Genomic DNA, 21,294 nt, shown 5'->3' with positions numbered 1-21,294 from the left:
GCTATGTATGTAAGCATTAGATACTATGACTGAAATGAATAGGCTTATCATTTATGGTTTACCTTGCCAAGAATAAAACATTCTTGAAATACATCAGTTTCTGAGATTTCCTATTCCTTGGAAAGTTGGAGATCTGCCAGCAGTAATGCCCTCAATGAACATTTTATCGCTATGGGCACCCATTAAGGATTGATAAATAAGCAAGGCTCCTTAGGAGTAAATGCCTCCTTATCTTTTTACCCCATCTAGGGAGAACGTCAGTAAATGCAGAAGGAAAGCCTCTCTATTGTGTACCTAACTGTGGAAGTGGCTTTAAAAAAGCTAGAACTGCTTTTTGGCCACAGAGTAGACAAGCTCAGAGTCGACAGTGCACCTCCCCCGTATCTCCCCGGCGCTTCATAATCTCTCCGCCAGTTTGGCCATAGTACATTGCATCTTGGTTTGAATGCACTGTTTTCCCTGTTTCCCCCTCTTGACCGGATTAAGAACATCGGAAACAGAAATCACAGGAAGAAACTTCCAGGTGGTTCCAGCATTGGGACTGAGAAATCTGTGCAGATAAGACAGGCTTCAGGTGCAGCCTCCAGACGCCCACTTGAGGCCAGAACCAACAATGACCAAGTGTTGTGTGTCCCTGAGCTCCGCAGGCTCCGCCAAATGCTGACAGTGCCGGACAACGGGCGTGTGCTCAAACGTTAGCTGAAGATATGTGTGCACTCACTACACAAACTATTTGAGTCAATCTCATTCCAACCCAGAAAATAATCCAGCTATGTGTGAGCTGAACCAAAGTGCCATTCCAAAAATACAAAATCTATCTTGCTCATGTGGGAATAAAAACAGTTTAAAAAAAAAGCCTCGCGTGTTTCTTTCTTTCTTTCTCTTTTTTTTTTTTTTTTTTGTCAAAAACGTTCCTCTGACTTTATAATTTGGACTTCAGCATGAGCGTCAAACAGCAGCAGAGCAGAGCGAGAGACTTTTCAAAGTCTCTCCCCAACATTATTTTGAGGTGAGTGGCTCCCACTTTTCCGCACTTGGGTTCAATCTGGGCATCGGATTCGGGTCTCAGGGATGTTCTGGCCGCTTTCCTCACCTTCGGAGAGTAGCAGCAACTCCACCGCCCCCATCCACCTGCCCTTTAGGAATCTGTCGGGAGAAAAAGCATGGAGGGTAGGGGGTCAAGGTAGTCCAAGCAACCCCGGGTGTGCATACGGAGCAGACACGTCTACCCCTCCTCGCTTTTGCAAACTACCAGCCTCGGCACCCGGGATCCTGGGCCCCGGCAGCAGCCGCGGCGCGCGCACGCGTACTTCACGACCCCGCGCCCGCTCAACATTTTATTCCACGTGTTGCTTGTTGTAGGAGCCACAGGTTCCCCACCTGCGTCCGGGCGCTCGGGCCGCCCCGCCTCTGCCCGCCGGCGTGGCGGGATCACGGGGTTGGCGGGTCCCGGGCGGGCAGAGGAATTCACGAGGCGCTCACGTTCACCTCCAACGCTAACTCCGCCTATTTAATCCCGGCGGCTCCCCCTCGCCTCCTCCCGGCTCTTGCCCGCCCCTTTCGCCCTGGTGGTAGGAAACATCCCGGTCTTTAACTCGACGTGTCCGGAAAGCTCTGGCCAGTTTTCCTTTCGTTCTGTGGCCGCTGCTGCCAGCCGCGCGGCTCCCTCAGACCGGCGGACGCAGCTGCCGCGGGTGAAGCGCCTGGGGACCGCGGGCCGAGCGGCGGGGCGCCCCGAGCACCATGCTGGACCCGTCTTCCAGCGAAGAGGAGTCGGACGAAGGGCTGGAAGAGGAGAGCCGCGATGTGCTGGTGGCGGCCGGCGGCCCGCAGCGAGCGCCACCGGCCCCGGCTCGCGAAGGGCGGCGGGACGCGCCGGGGCGCGCGGGCGGCGGCAGCGCGGCCAGACCCGTGAGCCCGAGCCCCTCTGTGCTCAGCGAGGGGCGAGATGAGCCCGAGAGGCAGCTGGATGAGGAGCAGGAGCGGAGGATCCGCCTGCAGCTCTACGTCTTCGTCGTGAGGTGCATCGCGTACCCCTTCAACGCCAAGCAGCCCACCGACATGGCCCGGAGGCAGCAGAAGGTGAGTTGCACGCAGGACTCGGCGCCTCCGGCCGCCACTTCTTCCTCCCGGGAGTTTTCTCCTGGGAGCGCTGGGGCGCTTGCCCTCTGCCCTTGTTTAATGCGTGCACTGTTTTTGTCGGTCTTTACGGTTCAAGGGAATCTTTCAGGGGGAATCCCTTCGTGCTTTAGCCGGCTGGGTATCGGGTTGCAGCGGATGCGTCCTCCCCCAGCCCCCTTCCTGTTGGCAGAAGCTGTCAGCTTGGCATCGTGAGACCCGCAGCGCCCGCCGTGCGGTGGTTGCACCCGCTGGGACTCCGCTCCGGCCAGGTTACAACGCAACTTCCATCAACTTAAGTTTCTAAGAGCAGTGGTGCATTCCTGCCCACCTGAGTTCAGCTGGAGCTGGGCTTTTTTGTGGGTCTTAATGATTGTGTAATTAGGCGAAACAGGTGGAATCTGGCCACCCCTGTTAGCTAGAGCAGCCTTCACTAGGGCGAAGGGGTAGAAATTTTCCGCAGGGAATAAAAAAGTTAACGAGCTTGCTTTACTGCTATGTAATGAACACTTCAAATACAAACCCTGGAGAAGGTACGCAGTTCTTAGAATTGCTGTAGGTTGAGAATTCCTGGTCTGGGCAGGCACTATTAATGAAAAACAAAGGATTGGTGCATAACCACTTGGTAAGGAATGCGTGTTTTTGTTTTTTGTTTTTTGTGTGTGTTTTTTTTTTTTTGCTTTGTTTTTGCATCCCAAAGAGGTAAGGAGATTGTTTCAGGTGTAACGTCTGCCAACTTTAGTTTTAAAACAACATTGCAGGGTCCGATGTTTTTGTAACAGTGGAAAGTCATGACTCCAATTGCTCTAATTGGGTAAATGGGAACCTAAGAAATCTTTCTGATAGAATGCTGAACCTAAAAGGTCCAGTAGAAATCTAACTATCTCCGACAAAATGTGGAGGCCCAGAGAGCTTATAATTTGCCCGACGTGTATCTAGATGCACACGTGTTTATTTTGACATATCAAGCATATAAAGCATTTCTCAGAAATCCAGGGAGCATTTGAATGGTCTTCTGAAACACCACTGCAGCTTTGAGTACATGCAGTCCTCCCACCATCCTCCTCTATCCAGCCTTTAAAAACACACCTAAACTAAGTAGCTGTTTTGAAACCCTTCACTCTCTGGGAATACTTGAGGGGTCATTCTTTACAGCTGGTGCCTAATTACACCGAACCTTCAAGAACCTAACCCTGTAGGTAATTCAGTCACAGAATGCTAGAGCTGGAAAAGACCTTGGTGTCCTCCAGGCAGACCCCTCCTTTCGGAGGTGAGCAGTCTGAGCATCATTTCCTCAGGGGGCATGATTGAAGTCCCCATTCCTCCAGTCAGTCGTGCGTGCCCTGTGATGTTCTTGTGCACCTTCTATTCTTCCCGTAGGTAAGTACCCTGCTTCCTCATCGTTGTGCTGCAGTCACCTGTTGCTTGTCCACTCCATAGGTCAAGCAGATTTCAACTTCAGTAGTCCTCCTTATGCTAAGTGTAAGTAATTCTTGACCTGTCTAGCCGTGTAAAGCTTCTGAATGTCAGCCTGTTATCACTTCGGTCATTCATATTGCATTGAAGCTTATTTTTAGTGTATTAAACTGTAAAAGCATATGGTGAAACTAAAGCCAGTCCTGTCCAGACTATTCTGCTTTTGTAAAAAGTTACTGGTAGCTGACTTACACTGTGCTTGTCGCATTTTGGTACTGAAACTCCCCTTTGCTTGTTCATGGTTAGAGATCTGACTCCTCCCATTTAAATAGAATGTTCCTACAGAAGTTATTTGAACTGTCAAATACGTTCACAACCCTAAGAAAACTATGACCTTACCCAGAGGTTACCAAAACCCAAACAACAAAACCCTGCATCTGATCTCTGCAAAAATACTTGGAAACTTCAGCTCTCTAAATCTTGGGAGCATTGAGTGCTGTCAGATTAACTTCAGTGAATTTTTATTAAGGGGGAGGCCACATAACTTAAATCTTTGCCTTATTCCAAAGGCCCCACACTTTTTTTTTTAACGTGCTGCTTCCTAGAGGGAAGTGGAACAATTTCTTGGCAGTAGGTTTTCTTCTAGGATGGAGTGAAGTGGGAACTTATATTCCTGTGAATTTGATACATAAGTCAATTAATGCCAGAAACTTTAAGTCTCAAATTATACACGTGGGTTATGTAAAAAAATCACAGCATAATTGCAAAATCATTAATCCATTGTATGTTTTTTCCTGTATCTTCAAGTAGTCCAACATCTAATAAAAGGATCTGATGGGGCGCCTGGGTGGCTCAGTCGGTTAAGTGGCCGACTTCGGCTCAGGTCATGATCTCGCGGTCCGTGAGTTCAAGCCCCGCATCGGGCTCTGTGCTGACAGCTCGGTGCCTGGAGCCTGTTTCAAATTCTGTGTCACCCTCTCTCTCTGACCCTCCCTCGTTCATGCTGTCTCTCCCTGACTCAAAAATAAACATTAAAAAAAAATTGTTTAAAAAAAAATCTGATAGCTTAAATTGTTATTGACCTGCATGTTGCTGCTTACTCCTCACAACTTTGAGAATTTAGAAACTCTCACACTGAGATCTGAAAGGGTCCTCGCTTTAAAAAAAAAAAAAAAAAAAAAAAAAGTTAATGTTTATTCACTTTTTGTGAGGGACCTAGCACAAGCAGGGGAGGGGCAGGGACGGAGACCCAATCCAAAGCAGGCTCCAGGCTCTGAGCTGTTAGCACAGAGCCTGACACTGGGCTCGGACCCATGAACCGTGCTATGACCTGGGCCGAAGTCCGACGCTTATCTGACTGAACCACCCAGGAGCCCTCCTTTTATAAGTGACACAAGAGCCTTCCTCTGGCTGTCCTAGCCCTCCCTTAAAGGGCTGGTGAGTTTTTGTGAACTAGACCTCAGCTGCAGTGTTTTGTTTTCTCCTTACTTAGCTAGAAAGGCCCACAAAGCTAGTTAAGGGTTTTATCCAGGAGTTCCTCGAAAGCTTAGTAGCATTAAACTCGGTTGACTCAAACATTGCTTTCTTTGCTCTTTGCTGGAAAACTTCGAAGAACAGTGGCCAGTGTATGCCATTGGGGCCCTGGGACTACTGATGGCTCTACAGAAAATTCTGGAAGTGAGTACCTGGGTCCACCCTAACAGCTTTGCACCGGGTGGTCACATCACTTAATGTATCCAGGGGTTCACACGTGATACCAATATGAAGTAACTGCTAATGGCAAAAGGACTTTAGTTCCGAATAGTGTCTAAGCCTGATGCCTCTTTACCTTGATGACTTTGGTACCATCAGAATGCTACAGCAATAATGAACTTTGTGTGACTCTCTATCATTGGTTAAGGGTGGGATCAGTATTAATGGCAAAGCAGTTTACCAAATAAGCAAATCTGCTTCATCATAAGGCAAATCATAAAGGCAATTTGTTGAACCTTTGGAAAAGTAATAGGTGTTCATGGTGACTAGAAGGTACGGGGACTCTGACCCATCATAACGACTACCACAGCAGGGGGGTCAGTATGTTCATTCCTGTAGTTAAAGGTTTAGACTGCAGGTCTGTAGGCTTCTAATGGGTGGTTGCACTGTTTTTGTTTTCATTAAAGTTAGTAAAGTCCGATGTTGAAGGAACCCGCTCTTTTAAACTAGAAATCAGGAATTAGAGTAAAATGGTATTTGATAACTTTCTGTGAATCCTAGATCGATGTTCTTGCCATTTCTACATGTATGACCAGTAATCACTCTAAATTGTGACTTAACCTTCACCTAGAGTAAGCATTCCCACCACTTCACATAATTTTTGTCCAAGTTTGAGAAATGTACACAAATGTGAAATTGTGGGTGGGGGTGGGGGGGGGAATGCATAGGTGCCTGCCTAGAACTCTGCCATCTGAATGTTTCATTACAAAAAGTGGCTACTTTTAGATCTTTGGACATGATGGTCTCTTTTGTTAACATTCTGACTGCTCAGGTGATCCCTAAGTTCAGGGAAAAGAGCCAAATTTTTAAAATTTTCTTTAAATGTTTATTTCTGAGACCAAGTGAGGGAGGGGCAGAGAGGGGAGACACAGAATCCCAAGCAGGCTCCAGGCTCTGAGCTGTCTACACAGAGCCCAACATAGGACTCAAACCTGGAGATCTTGACCTGAGCCTGGGTCAGACACTTAACGGAATGAGCCACCCTGGCATCCTGGAAAAACCAGTTTTCCAAAACAAAGCCCCCACAGCTTTACAAGGGTTGAGAATCCCTTACCTAAGGCTAGGAAATCTTATGCCTTCAGTGCTGTGTTGCCCCCTCTTTGGTGCCTTAGCGTAGGGCGTCCAGCAAAAACGTGTCTTGGAGCGGGGGGGGCACGCCTTGGTGGCTCAGTTAGCTAAACATCAGACTCTTGATTTCAGTTCAGGTCATAATCTTGAGGCCTGCTTAAGATTCTCTGCCCCTCCCGTGCTCATTGGTGTATGTGCTCAAACCCCCCAAAACTTGTTTGGATACAAACAAGTGTCAGATTTAGTACATGTTGCAAAGAATTAGGTGCAATTTGGAGGAAAGCTGTGGCAGGGGTGGGGGGGGGGGAGAAAGGAAAGTAAGAGTCTTCTGATCTCGGGGAAACTAGTGTTCCTAAATGTGTTTTTGAGACCTCCAGGATTTTTACCCCCTGAAAGCCATAAAAATGTAAAGCTGGTAGAACTGATGACTGCAAAGTGAAACTTGGCCACTGCCACTACCAAGCCCAAGAGACCAGCAGTGTAGAAGCCCAGTATTCTACCTTGTTTTCTTGTTTGCAGGTTTCCAGCAAATGATGTGAAAATCTTAAAAAGCCACCCTCTTTGGGAGTTAGGCTTAATTCAGCCTTTGTGCTCTGACTTTGGTACATTGTGGAGCAAATGCAGAAGGGATAGGTTATGTTGGTTTTTAAGAAGAGCGAATACATTGTCCTCCAGGGAGTGAGTTGAAACCACATTAAAGTAACCTCAGACCGGACTTAATACAGTATCTCAGGAAGATGCGTGTTGCTTTGATTCATCTAACCCTCCACAGGGTGTCTTGAGATGGTGGCACTTAATTTAGTGGAATGAGTTGTGTTGATGAGAAGAACTCAGACGGATTAAGTGATATTGACGTTTGCTTCTTTCAAAAATGAAATCAGCTGTAATTCTGATATACAATGACTGCTTATAAAGTGAAATAAAATAGCTAATTATGTTTCCCTCTTTGGTTTTTTCTTAATGGAAACTGTTCCCTTTATTTATACACTCAAAAGATAAATAACACTGTAAGGTCATTAAAGAACTTTAAGATAAAATTAAAGCCAATTGCCAGGTTATGAAATATGAGAATTCCAAATAGAACATCCCACCAGTTTGGTGGTGAGGAGGCCTCTTTTGCATGATTGTGCTATTTTCTATGCATTTCAGATTGACTTAGATCTTTGGGAAGGAAGTGGTGGGTCATATAGTCATGTGTTGCTGTTTTAATTTTTGGGTTAAAGACCTAATAGCTGTAAATGTAAAGGTGGACGTATACTGGAACAAAGGACACCTGCCCAAAATTAATATTTAGGAATCAAATTATGAAATTGTCCTGAGTTGGTAACGCTTCCTGTTAGGACCACTGTTTTTGGTCCCTGTGTTTCAAAATCAGCTGAGGATTTTGATGGGCTTTCATTTTTTTAAAAACAAAAATCTGATTTCTATCCTTAGCTGCACATTCGAATTCCCTGGAGAGCCCTTAAGAATCCCATCATCCAAGTTGCACCCCACATTAATGAAATCAATCTCTGGGGGTTGTAGTCTTAAAGCTTCCTAGGTGATTCCAGTGTAGGGCCAAGGTTGAGAACTGAGTGTGTGTGTGTGTGTGTGTGTGTGTGTGTGTGTGTGTGTGTGTGTGTGTGTGTGTGTGTGTTTTCTGGAAAGCTGCCGGAAACTGGCTTATTTTCACATGGGCAAGGTGAAAGTATTTGCATTAACGAGTAACATTACTGAGTAATTAAACCAATATTCCATATTAAGGTAAAAGCAACAGGGATGCTCTAAGGGAGGAACAAACATCTAAATATTCTAGACTTTATTGAATCAATACAGTGGGAGGCCAGTACATATTAGACTTCCGAAAGGTCTTTAATTAGGTAATATGCTAGAGGCAATTAAGTTGCATTTGCAAGTGTGTAATTATAAAACCACAGATCACAACGTTAGCGATAGAAAATATAGGATGCTGAGGGTAAGCCTGAGTGTTGCTTCCTATTCCAAAATGAACTGGGAGAGTATAGTGAAATCTCAGAGGCTGACACTGAGTAATGCCTAACTGAAGAGTAAATTGCACCAAGGTCTTTCAAGATCTTTAGTCAGTGGAATATTTCCTTGGTATATGCAGTAGTCGTGCATATAGGTCTTTCAGAAAGTAACTTCAGAAGGCATTAAGTGAAGTACTTAGCTAAGTTCTTGTTTAAACGGTTTTAAGTGTTATATTTTTGTTTGCAGTCCGCAAAATTTTAGCGTTAGGTGGAGAGTATGGAAAACCTGTTCAAATTGCATTAGTGTCACATAACTGTTGTACACCTGAGACTAACGTTGTGTATTGACTGTACTTCAGGAAATTAAAAAAAATACATTAATAGGTTGTAGTTTGCATTTGAGAGTCTTCTGTTTGTAGAGCATCATTGGTCTACTTTTTGAAACTTCTTCACATCACTTTGTAAACCTTGTGGTTTGAGTATTTTCATTTTCTAACCTTCAGGTTTGTGATGAATTTTTACAACGAAAATATTACTGGGGCAAAAGGTATGAACAGTTTAAAGGCAGTCTTTGCCAGGCTAGCAGGATAGTTAACTCGCTCCTTCCTGATAGTGAAGATGAATATATGTGTATGGTCTAATGTCCTTTTTTTCATTTTTTTTGGTTACAATTTTGGTAATGTGAACTCTTTATCAGTATGTTGAAAATAACATTCCTTTGTGAAGGGTTTTCTATAGTCTGCCTTTTTTTTAAGATATACTTTGATCTTTTCCTTAACATTTCTTCTCTTGGACAATTTCCCATCTAGAATTAATGTTTGAAGCAAGGAGTTGACATCTCCCCGCCCCCCCCCCCCAAAAGTTAAGCAGTTCTTGCAGACTGATTCTTGATTATGCTCTGCTTCCTTCCATTCCTAAGCTGGAAGGCCAAGTTCATATGTTTTCCCTCATTAATTCATTGACCAAGTATCTATTGAGCCTCTACTTAACAAGATCAGATGTTCTGGAAACACAGTCAAGAATAAAACAAGCATAAATTCCCTCAGTAGTGTTCAGTAACTTATAGATTATGTGTATGTGTCTTTTACATCTTTTTCTAGGTTACCTATTCTAATCTAGCTCTTTTCCTATTGCTCATATCCTATAATTTTGACTTAGGATAATTACATATTTTAATACTTGATTGGAGTTCCCATTTGTCAAATTTTTTACCATTCTATTCCTCCCCCTATCCCCACCCCCTCACCCTTAATTTTTTTTTTTTTAATGTTTATTTTTGAGAGAGAGCCACAAGAGTGCAAGCAGGGGAAGGGCAGGGAGAGAGGGAGACACAGAATCCTAAGCAGGCTCCAGGCTCTGAGCTTTAGACACAGAGCCCCATGCAGGGCTCAAACTCAAGGACCCTGAGATCATGACCTGAGCTGAGGTCAGCTCAACCACTCAACCAAATGAGCCACCCAGATGCCCCTCACTTGCCCTTTCTTAAAAAAAAAAAAAAATGCAGCAGTTAGGAAATTGCTTTGTCTTCAGGGAGCCTGGCTTCATTCTTTTGTAGTATCCCTGCATTGTATGAGTAAGGTATTTCTGCTCTCTAGGTCCTGGCTTTTTCATTTGTAAAAAGGGGCTAATGGCTGCATAGAATTTTTGTTACAATTAAATGAGATGCATAGAAAGTGTTTAGCTTGGTGCCTGCTAACACATATGCTCCCTTATGCTCCTGATTAGATGCTGTCATTTCTTGTTAAGCCTGTTTGAGAAACTAATTTTTACTAAAGTCAGTCTTGTTGATGTGCATCCTCTTCAGTTAGGCTTCTTCTGTCGTCGTGATGTTTCGTCCCTTTCATTGTATTGACCCCTTGGGTTTATAACCAAGTTATTTTTAAACCTTTTACAATTTTTTCGCTGTGGCTTGTGTTTTTCTATTACCAGTAATTGGTAAATGTTAAACTCTAGCTTTGTTTTAACTGATCATATCGCTGTGCACTATTGTTTTAGTAAGTCCTATCTGAGCCTTCTGGGTTGTCTATGGTAGGCGGTTGAATCCTCTGATAGTAATGATTTGTCTTCTCCGGTAGCTGTACCTGTTCTGTTTGACATCTCTGGTTAAGAACGTTCAAAACAGTGTATTTGGTTTTTTTTTAATTTTTAAAAAAAATTTTTAAATGTTTACTTTTGAGAAAGTGACAGACAAGAGTGAGCAGGGGAGGGGCCGAGAGAGAGAGGGAGACACAGAATCAGAAGCATGTTCCAGGCTCTGAGCTGTCAGCACAGAGCCTGACTCAGGGCTTGAACCCACAGACAGTGAGATCATAACCTGAGCTGAATTTGGATGCTTAACCAACTGAGCCACCCAGGTGCCCTGCCATATCCTTCTCTTGATGCAGGCTTTACTAGGAATGCTTTTGGAATTGTACCAAGGAACATATTGTTAGCATTTTAGGGTATTCTTTGCTACTCTATTTTTCTTACATTAAGTGAGTTGAAAAATATCAGGAATGGACTTTTATCAAATTTCTTGTCCCATCAATTGAGGTGATTGCCTGACTTAATTTTACTGATGTGATGGATTTACTAGGTTTCCTATTGTTAAACTGTATTTACATTCCTAGGGTAATTGCTCCCTGATTGTGGTGGTTTTTAAAAAACTTGAGTTCCCTAGGCTTTTAATTTTTTATATTTCTTTTGGTCTGTATTCAGAAAGGTCTTTTTCTGTGCTGGCTGTCAACTGTCACCGAAAATTGGCCATTTCTAGGTTTTCAGGTATATTAACATAGTTGGATATATCTTTCATTTTCTCTATCTTCAGCTTTTGGTCTCCAGGGTTTCTCCTTTTTAAAAATTCATTAGATAGCCCAGATACTCTTGTTCTTACAAATGTACACGTAAACTTCATAAACTTTGTTTTATAGTTTCTATTTTCCTAAGGTGTTTTTTTTTTTTTTTTTTCGGGGGGTGGGGGTGGAGCTGGGTAAGGGGAGATACAAGTGGTTCTTTGATCTGGCAGTTTAACAGGATTTTTTTTCTGCTTTGTAATAAAATGAAAGTATATGAAGCTATGAATTTACCTCTAGGTACATTTTGGCATCTGTAGTACTATGAAATTGTTGCTAAATGTTATTTTTCTCTTCAATCGGTATTAACATAGTTAACCAGAATACTTAAAAATTTCTAGTGGTGAAGTTTTTGTTTTCTCTGTGGTAATTTCTAATCTTATGTTGACACTATGGTTCACTGTAGTATGCAATGAATATTAAGTTTTAGGTCAAAAATCATGTGGCAAATTTTGACTTTAGGATTTTTTTTTATATATCTAATAATTAGCATTATAGTAATCATTCCTATCTTCTTTGTCTTTATAGTATCTTTATATTATCCTACAATTGTATGTATCTTTAACTGACTTTGTATTTCTAGAAGCATTTAACTCCTAGATATTGATGCCAGATTCCTACTAGTATAAAGAGAAGTATATACTGTAGTCAGTGGAAAGGAACTCCCTTTGATTCATTTAGTGTGGGTGTTGGACAAGGATTCTTTGTCCAACTTTAAAGGTTAAAACTACTTTCTGTTGGAGTTTTGGATGTTAATCATAATGCATACACCTGTTTTTCACATCTATAAACACATCTGCATGTGTGCATATATACATTTTGAGGTTATTTTGTATTGAAGATTATTTAATACAACAATTTTTGCCTGGTCTTTGCTTTTGAGTTTGATGAAACCATCATTGCCAATGTACCATTAATCTTATTTTCCATTTTGTTTTTTGTTTCCTTTATTTTTGTTTTGTCTTGAGTATATGGCATTTCAGTTCTTCCATCCTGGAGCCAGGGACAGGTAGAGGGACAGGATATAAATCTTGCTAGGTCTTCATAGTTGTGCTTCTTGTTTTGATTCACAAAGCAAAGCATGTGTGCTTTAAGAAGCTGGGTCTCTAGTTTTCATGGATTATGAAGTTAATGGACATTCATCTTGTTGGGTTTTAGTCTTATATTTCATCTGCAGTATTTCCTTTAAAAATACTGTTATGTATCTGTATGAATACTGGAAGATGGGAAAATTAAATTCTGCTACGAAACCTGTATTTTTATTTCACAAATTTAGGGAAATCTATTCCATATTTTATTTAAAGAGATGAGAGTCTTAATTTGGTTCTGTAGAAAAATCTCTAAAACTCAAAATACTTCTTTAGCCAGAAAGGCTTACAAAATGCTAAGTATCCTCAGGAATCATTCTGAACTATAACAAGACATCTATTGCCTACATTTGTGAAGCTCTGGTTTTCTTTACCAGAAGGGCTTCATGTATTGTTGAGTAGCGGGAAGTAGGGAGATAGAAAGCACTTTTTTTTTTTTTTTTTGAGAGAGTGGGGGAGGGCAGACAGGGGGCGGGGGAGAGAATCCCAAGCAGACTCTGTGCTTTGATCGCGGAGCCTGATATATAGGGTTTGATCCCAAACTGTGAGATTATGACCTGCACTGAAATCAAGAGTTGGCTGCTTAACTGACTGAGCCACTCAGGCGCTCCAGAAAGCACATTCTTGTTCTCTATTCCCTGCTTCAACTAGAAGGCCACTCTGTTTTACATGATAGAACAGTATATCTTAAATTACTGGGGGAGGACAGTGTCCAAATAGCTTTAATGTTTCATAATTGTGGTTCAAGTGTGCGATCCTGTAAGAATGTCTATAATTTGATTGCTACATCCTAGAATCCTAGGCTTTGTTGCCTTTCTTATTCTTTTTTATTTTTTATTTTATTTATTTATTTTTATTAAAAAAAATTTTTTTTTTCAACGTTTATTTATTTTTGGGACAGAGAGAGACAGAGCACGAACGGGGGAGGGGCAGAGAGAGAGGGAGACACAGAATCGGAAACAGGCTCCAGGCTCTGAGCCATCAGCCCAGAGCCCGACGCGGGGCTCGAACCCACGGACCGCGAGATCGTGACCTGGCTGAAGTCGGATGCTCAACCGACTGTGCCACCCAGGCGCCCCTGTTGCCTTTCTTATTCTTAAAAATATTTGAGAAGCTATGTGGGGATATACAATTTAATCCAATACAGATCATGCCATGAGGAACTTAAAACCTAATAGGTGAGATGTTGAATTTGTGGTCCTTGAAATAAGAAGAGATCAAAAGGACAATTGTTTGGAGCTTGGGAGAGATTTGGGTATAAGAAGTAAATTTGAGAATTGTCCTGTGGATTTCATTTGAAAGCATGGGCTTGAATGATGTAGAAGGAAAGTGAATCCAGCAAGAGAAGTAGCACTATGAGTGCTAGTTTGAGATTGTAATCTGAATCTAAGCTATCACAATATATTTACACAGCATAAACCTTGCAGAACTTAGAATTAAACAGTCTGTTCTCTCTTCCCCATTGCCAATCAGCTTTCCAGAGGGAACCTTTGTAACTTTTCATGTTTTTTTAGTTCTTTTGGAAATAGTTCATAAATTGAAACATGTATACCACTTTTCTCATGGATTCTTGGTGACTTTAGCCATTGCTTCCTGTAGAATATACGATGGGGAGAGTCAGCTCATTTCCTACAAGCATCTGGTTCCCTTTCTTCTGGAATATGGTCTTTTACCATTATTGGTTTCTGCTAGTTGCCTCCTCTATGTTCTCACCTTCTTTTTTTTTTTTAATTTTTTTTTTTCAACGTTTATTTATTTTTGGGACAGAGAGAGACAGAGCATGAATGGGGGAGGGGCAGAGAGAGAGGGAGACACAGAATCGGAAACAGGCTCCAGGCTCCGAGCCATCAGCTCAGAGCCCAACGCGGGGCTCGAACTCACGGACCGCGAGATCGTGACCTGGCTGAAGTCGGCCGCTTAACCGACTGCGCCACCCAGGCGCCCCTATGTTCTCACCTTCTTACAAGAAATAGAATTTTTAGCTGGGCACGTGGCTGTCTGGCTGAAGACTACATTTCTTATCTTGCCCTCCCCTTCCTTTTGTTATCCGTGGAACAGAGCATGACTGTCCAGAGAATGCATGTCAAGAACCTAGCTTGGAGGGTGCCAACTTTATTTCTCCCACATGAGAATAGGGCCAGGTCCCATGGCCCTATCAGTCTTTACAAGGAATTGCACAGGTAATGTCTTTGTTTTTACACAATTCTGGAAGACCAGCTACAGACTTCTGAGATTTTGCTGAGGAGGGCAGGAAGGAAGTCTTGCCAGAATAGGAGGAACAAGTACGTGGCATACAAATTGTTGGCTCAAATTGTCGTTGATGGCTGGGAACAATTGGAATCTGATATTTGTTCTACCTTCTCTTGGCAGTTAGCTTAGCCAAAAGACTAATTTCAGGCTAGCGGGCTATGAATGGAGGTGATGTGTGCAAATGTATGGGCCGTTCCTTGTGAAGGGAAGGAAAAATTCGTCTTTTAAGGTTTTCTAGCTGGAGTAAGAATTAAATTTACATGAGACAGACCAGAGAAAAAGTTTATTGCATGCACACAGAGGCCCAATGATAGAGACCTAAAGACATGACTAAGGCAGCTTTTTCACTTTTTAGGTAAAGACAGTAAATCTGAGGAATTGACAACTGAATTTGGGGAGCTTCAGTAAGGAATTCTAAACAGAATTTGGGCCAAGGTACTAAATTAGTAAAAAGGGTTGTTTGTACAGGCTTTAGGCTCTAAACTTCCTGTCTCTCATCATGAGAATGTCTTTTAACCTCCTGGTACAGGGAGGGTACCTTTTGTGTGGGACATGATGCCCTGCTTTTAAGGGGGGCAGAGGAGGGTCTAGGTGTCCTTGTACAGGCTGTCCCAGTAACTTTTATTTAAAGAAATATGTTAGGGGCGCCTGGGTGGCTCTGTCAGTTAAGCATCCGACGTCAGCTCAGGTCATGATCTCAGAGTTCAGGGGTTGGAGCCCTGCCTCAGGCTCTCTAGTGTCAGCACAGAGCCAGCTTCAGATCCTCTGCCCCCATCTCTGTCCCTCCCCTGCTTGTGCTCGTTCTTTCAAAAGTTAAATATTCCAGAGTGTGGTCCATCTTGGGGAAGCCTGCCTTTGGCTCCTACGCCGGAAACCAGAGGAGAGTGTCCCTGTCCCTCTGCCCTTTCCCACCCACTGGCTGAATATCTGTCTCAGTCTGGCAGTTAAAGCAGCCTTTGGATGAGGAGCCGGTTACTACTTATTGAGTCGCTGAGCGGCGTGGCTTGCAGACGGAGAGCTACCCCACCTCTCAGATCTCTACAGGAGAGAGAAGTGAACCTCTCATGGTTAATTTTCAAGTGACTTGATTTTTACTTGTTAAAGTGGGTCTGCTCAATCCATATTGTAACTATAATTAGTTTGAAGTCTAAACAATCACCTGTTTTGTTTTTTGCCTTCCTATATGAGGCAGGAAACACTCCTTGTGACTACAAGGAAAAGACTGCAGGAATTTCAGACACTGGAATTGAAATCCATTGCCAACAGCACCTGCATCTAGATTCTTCAGTGAAGAAAATATCTTCCCAAGGTTAACTTTATCTTTTAGAATCCTTAAGACTTCTGGGGCTCCTAGGTGGCTCAGGTAAGTGTCTGACTTTGGCTCAGGTCATGATTTCACAGTTGGTGGGATTTGAACCCTGTGTCCGTCTCTGTGCTGACAGCTCAGAGCCTGGAGCCTGCTTCAGATTCCGTCTCCCTCTCTCTCCGCCTCTCCCCCACTTATTCCTTCTCTCACTTGCTCAAATAAACATGAAAATTAAAAATCCTAAAGACTTTTGTATTTTGAGTAGCTGATTCTAAAAACTGGAAGCTACTTAGTGGAGTTCTGTCACTACAAACCACATAGTATGCATTGGTTACATATCTTCTAAAAGTTGAAACTTTTCTTGGAGTTCTTGTTTTTCTTTACCTATTTTGTCTCAAGTTGCTAATTACGAACCATTGGTACTTGGAAGGGAAGCAAAAACCTAAAAACAGGGAGGGGGACATGACAGACTCTTAAATATAGGGAACAGAGGGTTGCTGGAGGGGTTATGGGAGGGGGGATGGGTTAAATGGGTAAGGGGCATTAAAGGCACTTGGGATGAGCACTGGGTGTTATACATAGGGGCTTAATCACTGGAATCTACTCTTGAAATTGTTGTGCTATATGTTAACTAACTGGGATGTAAGTTAAAAAAATATAAAAAGTGGTAAACAGAAAAAAATGTTTTATTACTCAAAACAAAACAAAACAAAAAAAAAACCTTGGTTCCCAATGGGGCTGGTAATACCCCCAGCAGACACTTAACCAACATACCCCATAAAATGTTTTTTCTCGGTGATTAGGGGGTTGCTACTAGTATTTAGTGGGTAGGTCCAGGGATTCTAGAAAAAACTAAAATGCAGGATAAATTGTCTTTCATCCTACATGGTATTTGAATGTCTTGTTGGACACTGGTGTAGGTAAGTCCTGTGTATGGTTATTTGAGCCTAGAGTAAAGCTCTTTATAAAGAAGGTATTGGGGCACCTGGGTGGCTCAGCTGGTTGGGTGGCTGATGCTTAATTTTGGCTCAGGTTGTCATCCCAGGGTCTGGGAATTGAGCCCCCCCCCCCCCCCATCCCCCTACTGCCATTGTGCTCTGTGCACAGAGCATGGAGCCTGCTTAAGATTCTCTCCTTCCTCCCCTCTCCCCTGCTCATGCTGAAGCTTACTCTAAAATTAAAAAAAAATCTGTATGGTTTAATATGTATGATCTTCCAAAAAATCCAGACAACTTTTGGGTAAATTGGGGAAAGATTGAACTTTATTTTGTTAGGAACTTACCTGAGAATTGCTCATCATATTGGAAAAAAAAGTCACCAGTAGCAATGGTGCTTGTGATGTTTGTTATTGATACAGGATGCCTGTGTCAGCTTTCATTTTCAGTTGTCCCATTCTCCTGGATTTTATGGATAGGCAAACTGTTTAGCCCTTGAAAATATCAAAAGAGAGTGTTGATAACATTCAGTTAAATCTTATCTCCCTTATCTTAAATTCAGACTTCCATATCATATGTGGGTATATATGTCGAGTTTACTTTCCTGTAGACCAGCTATGCCTAAGCACTTATATCTGAAATCCATGTTATTTCCCTTCATTTTATTATTCTAGTTAGGAGGTTATATTTTTGAAAGTATGTGGAAATACTGTAACCTAGCAGTAAAATCACTTCTGTGTAGCCAAAAGGTTATTATTTATTTATTTTTTTAAAGGAGGAGGATTATGAAATAGGGCCTAGTAGGAAATAACTGTTATGCCAAGGGGCAACTCACAAATGAGAGGGTCAGGTAGTTTAAGGGAACCAATGAGGGTTGGTGAAGCATTCAAGGGTTACTACAGGGGGAAGAACTTACTTACCTGTAGGCCTCCGTGGGCGAAAGGAGGAAACTCTGACCTGAACTGACCAGGAATCAAAGGTGTGGGAGAAAGCTATCTGACAGAGGGTGTGGTCTTCAGTTGTAGAATAGAGTTATGGCCAGATGGTGCATAGTAGGGAGGTGGCCCAGGGATTAAATCTCCTGTTATCTTGGACTTATTTCCCTCTGACTTTGTGCAGGCACCTCCCCAACAAGGAAAACCCAAAGAGAAGCTGAAGAACAAGCCTGCTTAGCTGTTAGGACTAACAGCTGAGAGTGCTGAGCCGGATAGGTGATGGGAAATGGAGCTCGAGACCAAAGGGGGAATCCAGCACGTGGGATATCTGATTGGGTTTGGAAATCACTATTACAGTGGATAGCTGGCCTTGATCGCTTCATCTCTTTTCTTTTGCATATCTTTCCCCTTCGGTTTACTCTGAACTCAGTGTTGGGACAACAGGCTGAGAATTGTGATTCTCTTTTCATAGTTCTTGTGAGCTATAGAGCCCCTGTTCCTATTTCCTAATTTTGTTTGAAAGTTCTCATACTCCCCTTTGAAGGAGTGTGACAAATTTTCTGAATCTACATGGGTTTGAAATTTTTTTCATAGAGAAATCAACTGGGCAGAGTAGTCTGGATTGAAACCCTCTTCCCTCGGAACTTTTAAGGCATTAATAGTACACTCTTCCAGTTTCCAGTGTTGCTAATACAAAGTTTGAAGTTGGGTTTCACTCATTTTTAGAAGACCCATTTTTTCCTTTCTGGTGCTTTTAATGTACTTGGCTTTAGAGGGCTCTAAAATGTTAAAGTCTTAGTTTGAAAGTTTGTTGTGCTAGATGCTAAATTTTGCTGTTGTAGTCAATCTGGCTATAGGCACATGTCATCTTAACCCAAAGGAAATTATTTGTGGATTTGGGGTGGACAAAGGCTGGGTTATAAAAGGTGGTGATTGCTTTTCTTAAAGGTGAGAAAGCTCCTTAGAATCACTGGCTTTATAAGCACACTTAGAAATTTCACAGGCTTCTATTTGGATGAATTTTCTAATCCTGCTCTTGAGATTGTTTAAAGTGTTTTTTGCCTGTCTCTTGGTTTTGCTTTAGGTATCAGAGTAAAATAAAGTTAGCTTAGAAGAATCCAGGAACAGAACAGTGTATTCATGTTCTGTATATAATTAAAATGTTCCCTATTCTTTTAACTTTCTGTGTGACTTCCATGTGTACTAATGGAGCTGTTTAACTGGAGTAAGGCCGTGATGATAAAATATAAACATCTGGCTGAAAAAGCGAATTTCAAAAGAAATGTATTGGTTATGCTGCATGGTTTTTACCTAGGGGCATTAAGCAGTTAATGCAAATGTTAAAAATTCTGATTTAACCAACTTTTTTTCAATCTGTATGTATGACTCCCATGTTCAGTCAGTCATTTATAAAATGGAGTCTTTGGGGATTTTATTGTAAAATATTGCAAACTTAGCTAAAACCCAGTTAAATTGAGTATTTTAAGCAGGCTTGGGAACACACCAATAAGGGAGTAGTGAGGGGAATCGGGAGTATATTCTGAAAAAGAACTTGGAAGTTATGTGCTAGGGTCCAGGAAGAGCTGGGAATTTTTATTATTTTTTGGGTAGATACTTAACTTTTCATCGTGCATAACCCTTAGGGCCCTGTTCCCTGATGATATCAATATGCGTTGGTTTCAGTAGGTAATAATGACTGTATTTACCCCCAAGAGCCAAGAGTGTGACCACAAGAACATTTGAATTTTATGAAGCAACTTATATTTTCATTAAAAAATGCTCTTTTCAGCATATTTGCTTAAATACAGCCCTTTTCGCGTGTGTGTTTTCTCATCAAGAACCTCACGAGACCAGTGTGTTCATCAGTTTCAGAGTTCGGTATTGCTGTTCAGAGGTCTCACAGCAGAATCGTCTCTCTCTTCATAAAAACATAGACTCTAAACTGTCAGCTACGTATATTGTGCCCAAAATATTGTTGACCAGGTTCTGAGATGTTCTTCAGATCATGAGGGTTAAAAAGGGATGAAATAGATAAAATTGCTTTCTAAAAGAAATGAGTAGGATTAAATGGCACTTTCAAGTGTTGGGCGTTTGAGCTCATCTTATTTCTGTTTCTGCATGTGCTCAGGGAATGTAAGTGATTTGCCTTAGGTCAGTAAATGATGGCTTTGGAATTACCCCGTCTCTGTGCCTCCACACCCTTGGATCTTCATGGGCTTGCCAAGGTGTGTTCTTGGTTTTTTCTCTCACAATAAGAACTGTATTTGTTTCTTGAATAAGAGCTCTTATTTAAAACTGGTTTGTTGAATTGCATGGAAGTCAGGAGTACGTGGGTGTGTCGCAGAACAAGTCCTGTGCCTCCAGTGCGTTACGACTTACAGTTACAGCCCAAGTGACTTGAATGTTTTTGTGATCTTCCACAGTGGCTTTCTACAGGGAGTTAGGATTGTATGGGAAATTGTTTGAATAGGAGATGTTCAAATGTCAGGACCTCATGATTGGAATTCTGAAGTCTCCTAAATTGTAATGGAGGCTGTCACGCTGCTAAGGTTATTGATCTTGGTTCCCTTTGGGTGCTTCGACTGAGGGCTCCCAGCTCCCTTCACCAAAGCCACATGAATCTGGTTATGGAAAGCTGTCCTCATTTAATAGTAGCTCAACCTGGGTTCTTTGTACTGTTGCATTTTTTTTTTTATACTATCTTTTGTTTTTTCTTATCTCCAGAGCTGTATATATTTTTTGAATATAGAAATAATGTGCTTGTAGAAAACTTCAAAAACAGAAGTTAAGGGGGAAGTTACTCAGGATCTGGCTAGAGGTAACAGTGGTGAGTGGTGAGCAGTTCATCCTTACTGTTCCCATGCGACTCCCATTGATCATGCTGTAAGCAACTTTGTATCTTGGCTTTTTCCCCCACTTAGCATTCTATCCTGAATATATCCCTGTTCAAAAAAACTTGCTAATGGTCTTGTACTCTTTCCTCATGCATACTAATTTCATGAACATTTATGTCCTGATGACCTTCTTGGTGTACCTTATGGGGATGAGGGATGGATTTTACGACACTTCTATTGTAGGTGTACAATAAGTGTGCACATGTTGACACTTGTAATATACAGTTGGCCCCTGAACAGCGTAGGGTTAGGGGCACCAAGCCCCCCCCCCCCGCCCGCCATTCTCCCATGCAGTCAAATCTGTGCATACGTTTTGACTCCCAAAAAACTTAATTTGCTTATAGCTTGCTGTTGACTGCAAGACTTACTGATATCCTAAACAGTCCATCAATATATCGCATGTGTATTATATACCGTATGCTTAAAGTAAGCTAGAGAAAACGTTAAAATCCCAAGGAAGAGGAAATTTACTATAAGAGAAAAAAATCCACATGCAAGTGGACCCACACAGTTCAAACTTCTGTTCAAAGTATATTGAGTAATTATACTGATATATACATACACACCTGTGAATAGTCTTTAAGAATATCTATCTCCCTGCATCCTCGCCAACTTTGAATGTAGTAGAGATGTTTTGGTAAAGGTTTCTTTCATTTTAACAAAGACCATCTTCCTGTGCTTTATGAGGAGTTAGACATCTTTGTATATTGGATATAAATGATCTCTTTACTACT

The 21,294-nt window shown here is 42.1% G+C and overlaps 1 protein-coding gene and 1 long non-coding RNA gene across 24 annotated transcripts in view; both read left to right on the top strand.

Annotated features, from left to right (window-relative positions):
* Positions 1 to 1,387: 1,387 nt before the first annotated feature.
* Positions 1,388 to 21,294, top strand: part of CADPS2 (calcium dependent secretion activator 2) — a 540,930-nt gene continuing 521,023 nt past the window's right edge. For 5 of the 23 annotated variants that reach the window (XM_045052672.1, XM_045052673.1, XM_045052670.1 and 2 more), the window contains exon 1: positions 1,393 to 2,082. In XM_045052672.1, coding sequence (XP_044908607.1) covers positions 1,744 to 2,082 — 339 coding nt within the window. In that variant the 5' untranslated portion in view covers positions 1,393 to 1,743. Of the gene's footprint in view, positions 2,083 to 21,294 lie in introns of all 23 variants that reach the window. The other 18 variants (XM_045052674.1, XM_023250526.2, XM_045052678.1 and 15 more) reach the window with 9 other exon arrangements.
* On the top strand, positions 4,791 to 7,291 carry LOC123384005. Its single transcript, XR_006594476.1, has 2 exons — positions 4,791 to 5,211; positions 6,874 to 7,291. It is a non-coding gene; the product is annotated as an uncharacterized LOC123384005 (long non-coding RNA).

Source organism: Felis catus, chromosome A2, assembly GCF_018350175.1.
Source record: "Felis catus isolate Fca126 chromosome A2, F.catus_Fca126_mat1.0, whole genome shotgun sequence".
NCBI lineage: Eukaryota > Metazoa > Chordata > Mammalia > Carnivora > Felidae > Felis > Felis catus.
The sequence above is the reverse complement of the archived record's forward strand: the minus strand, read 5'-3'. Positions and strand labels throughout refer to the sequence as shown.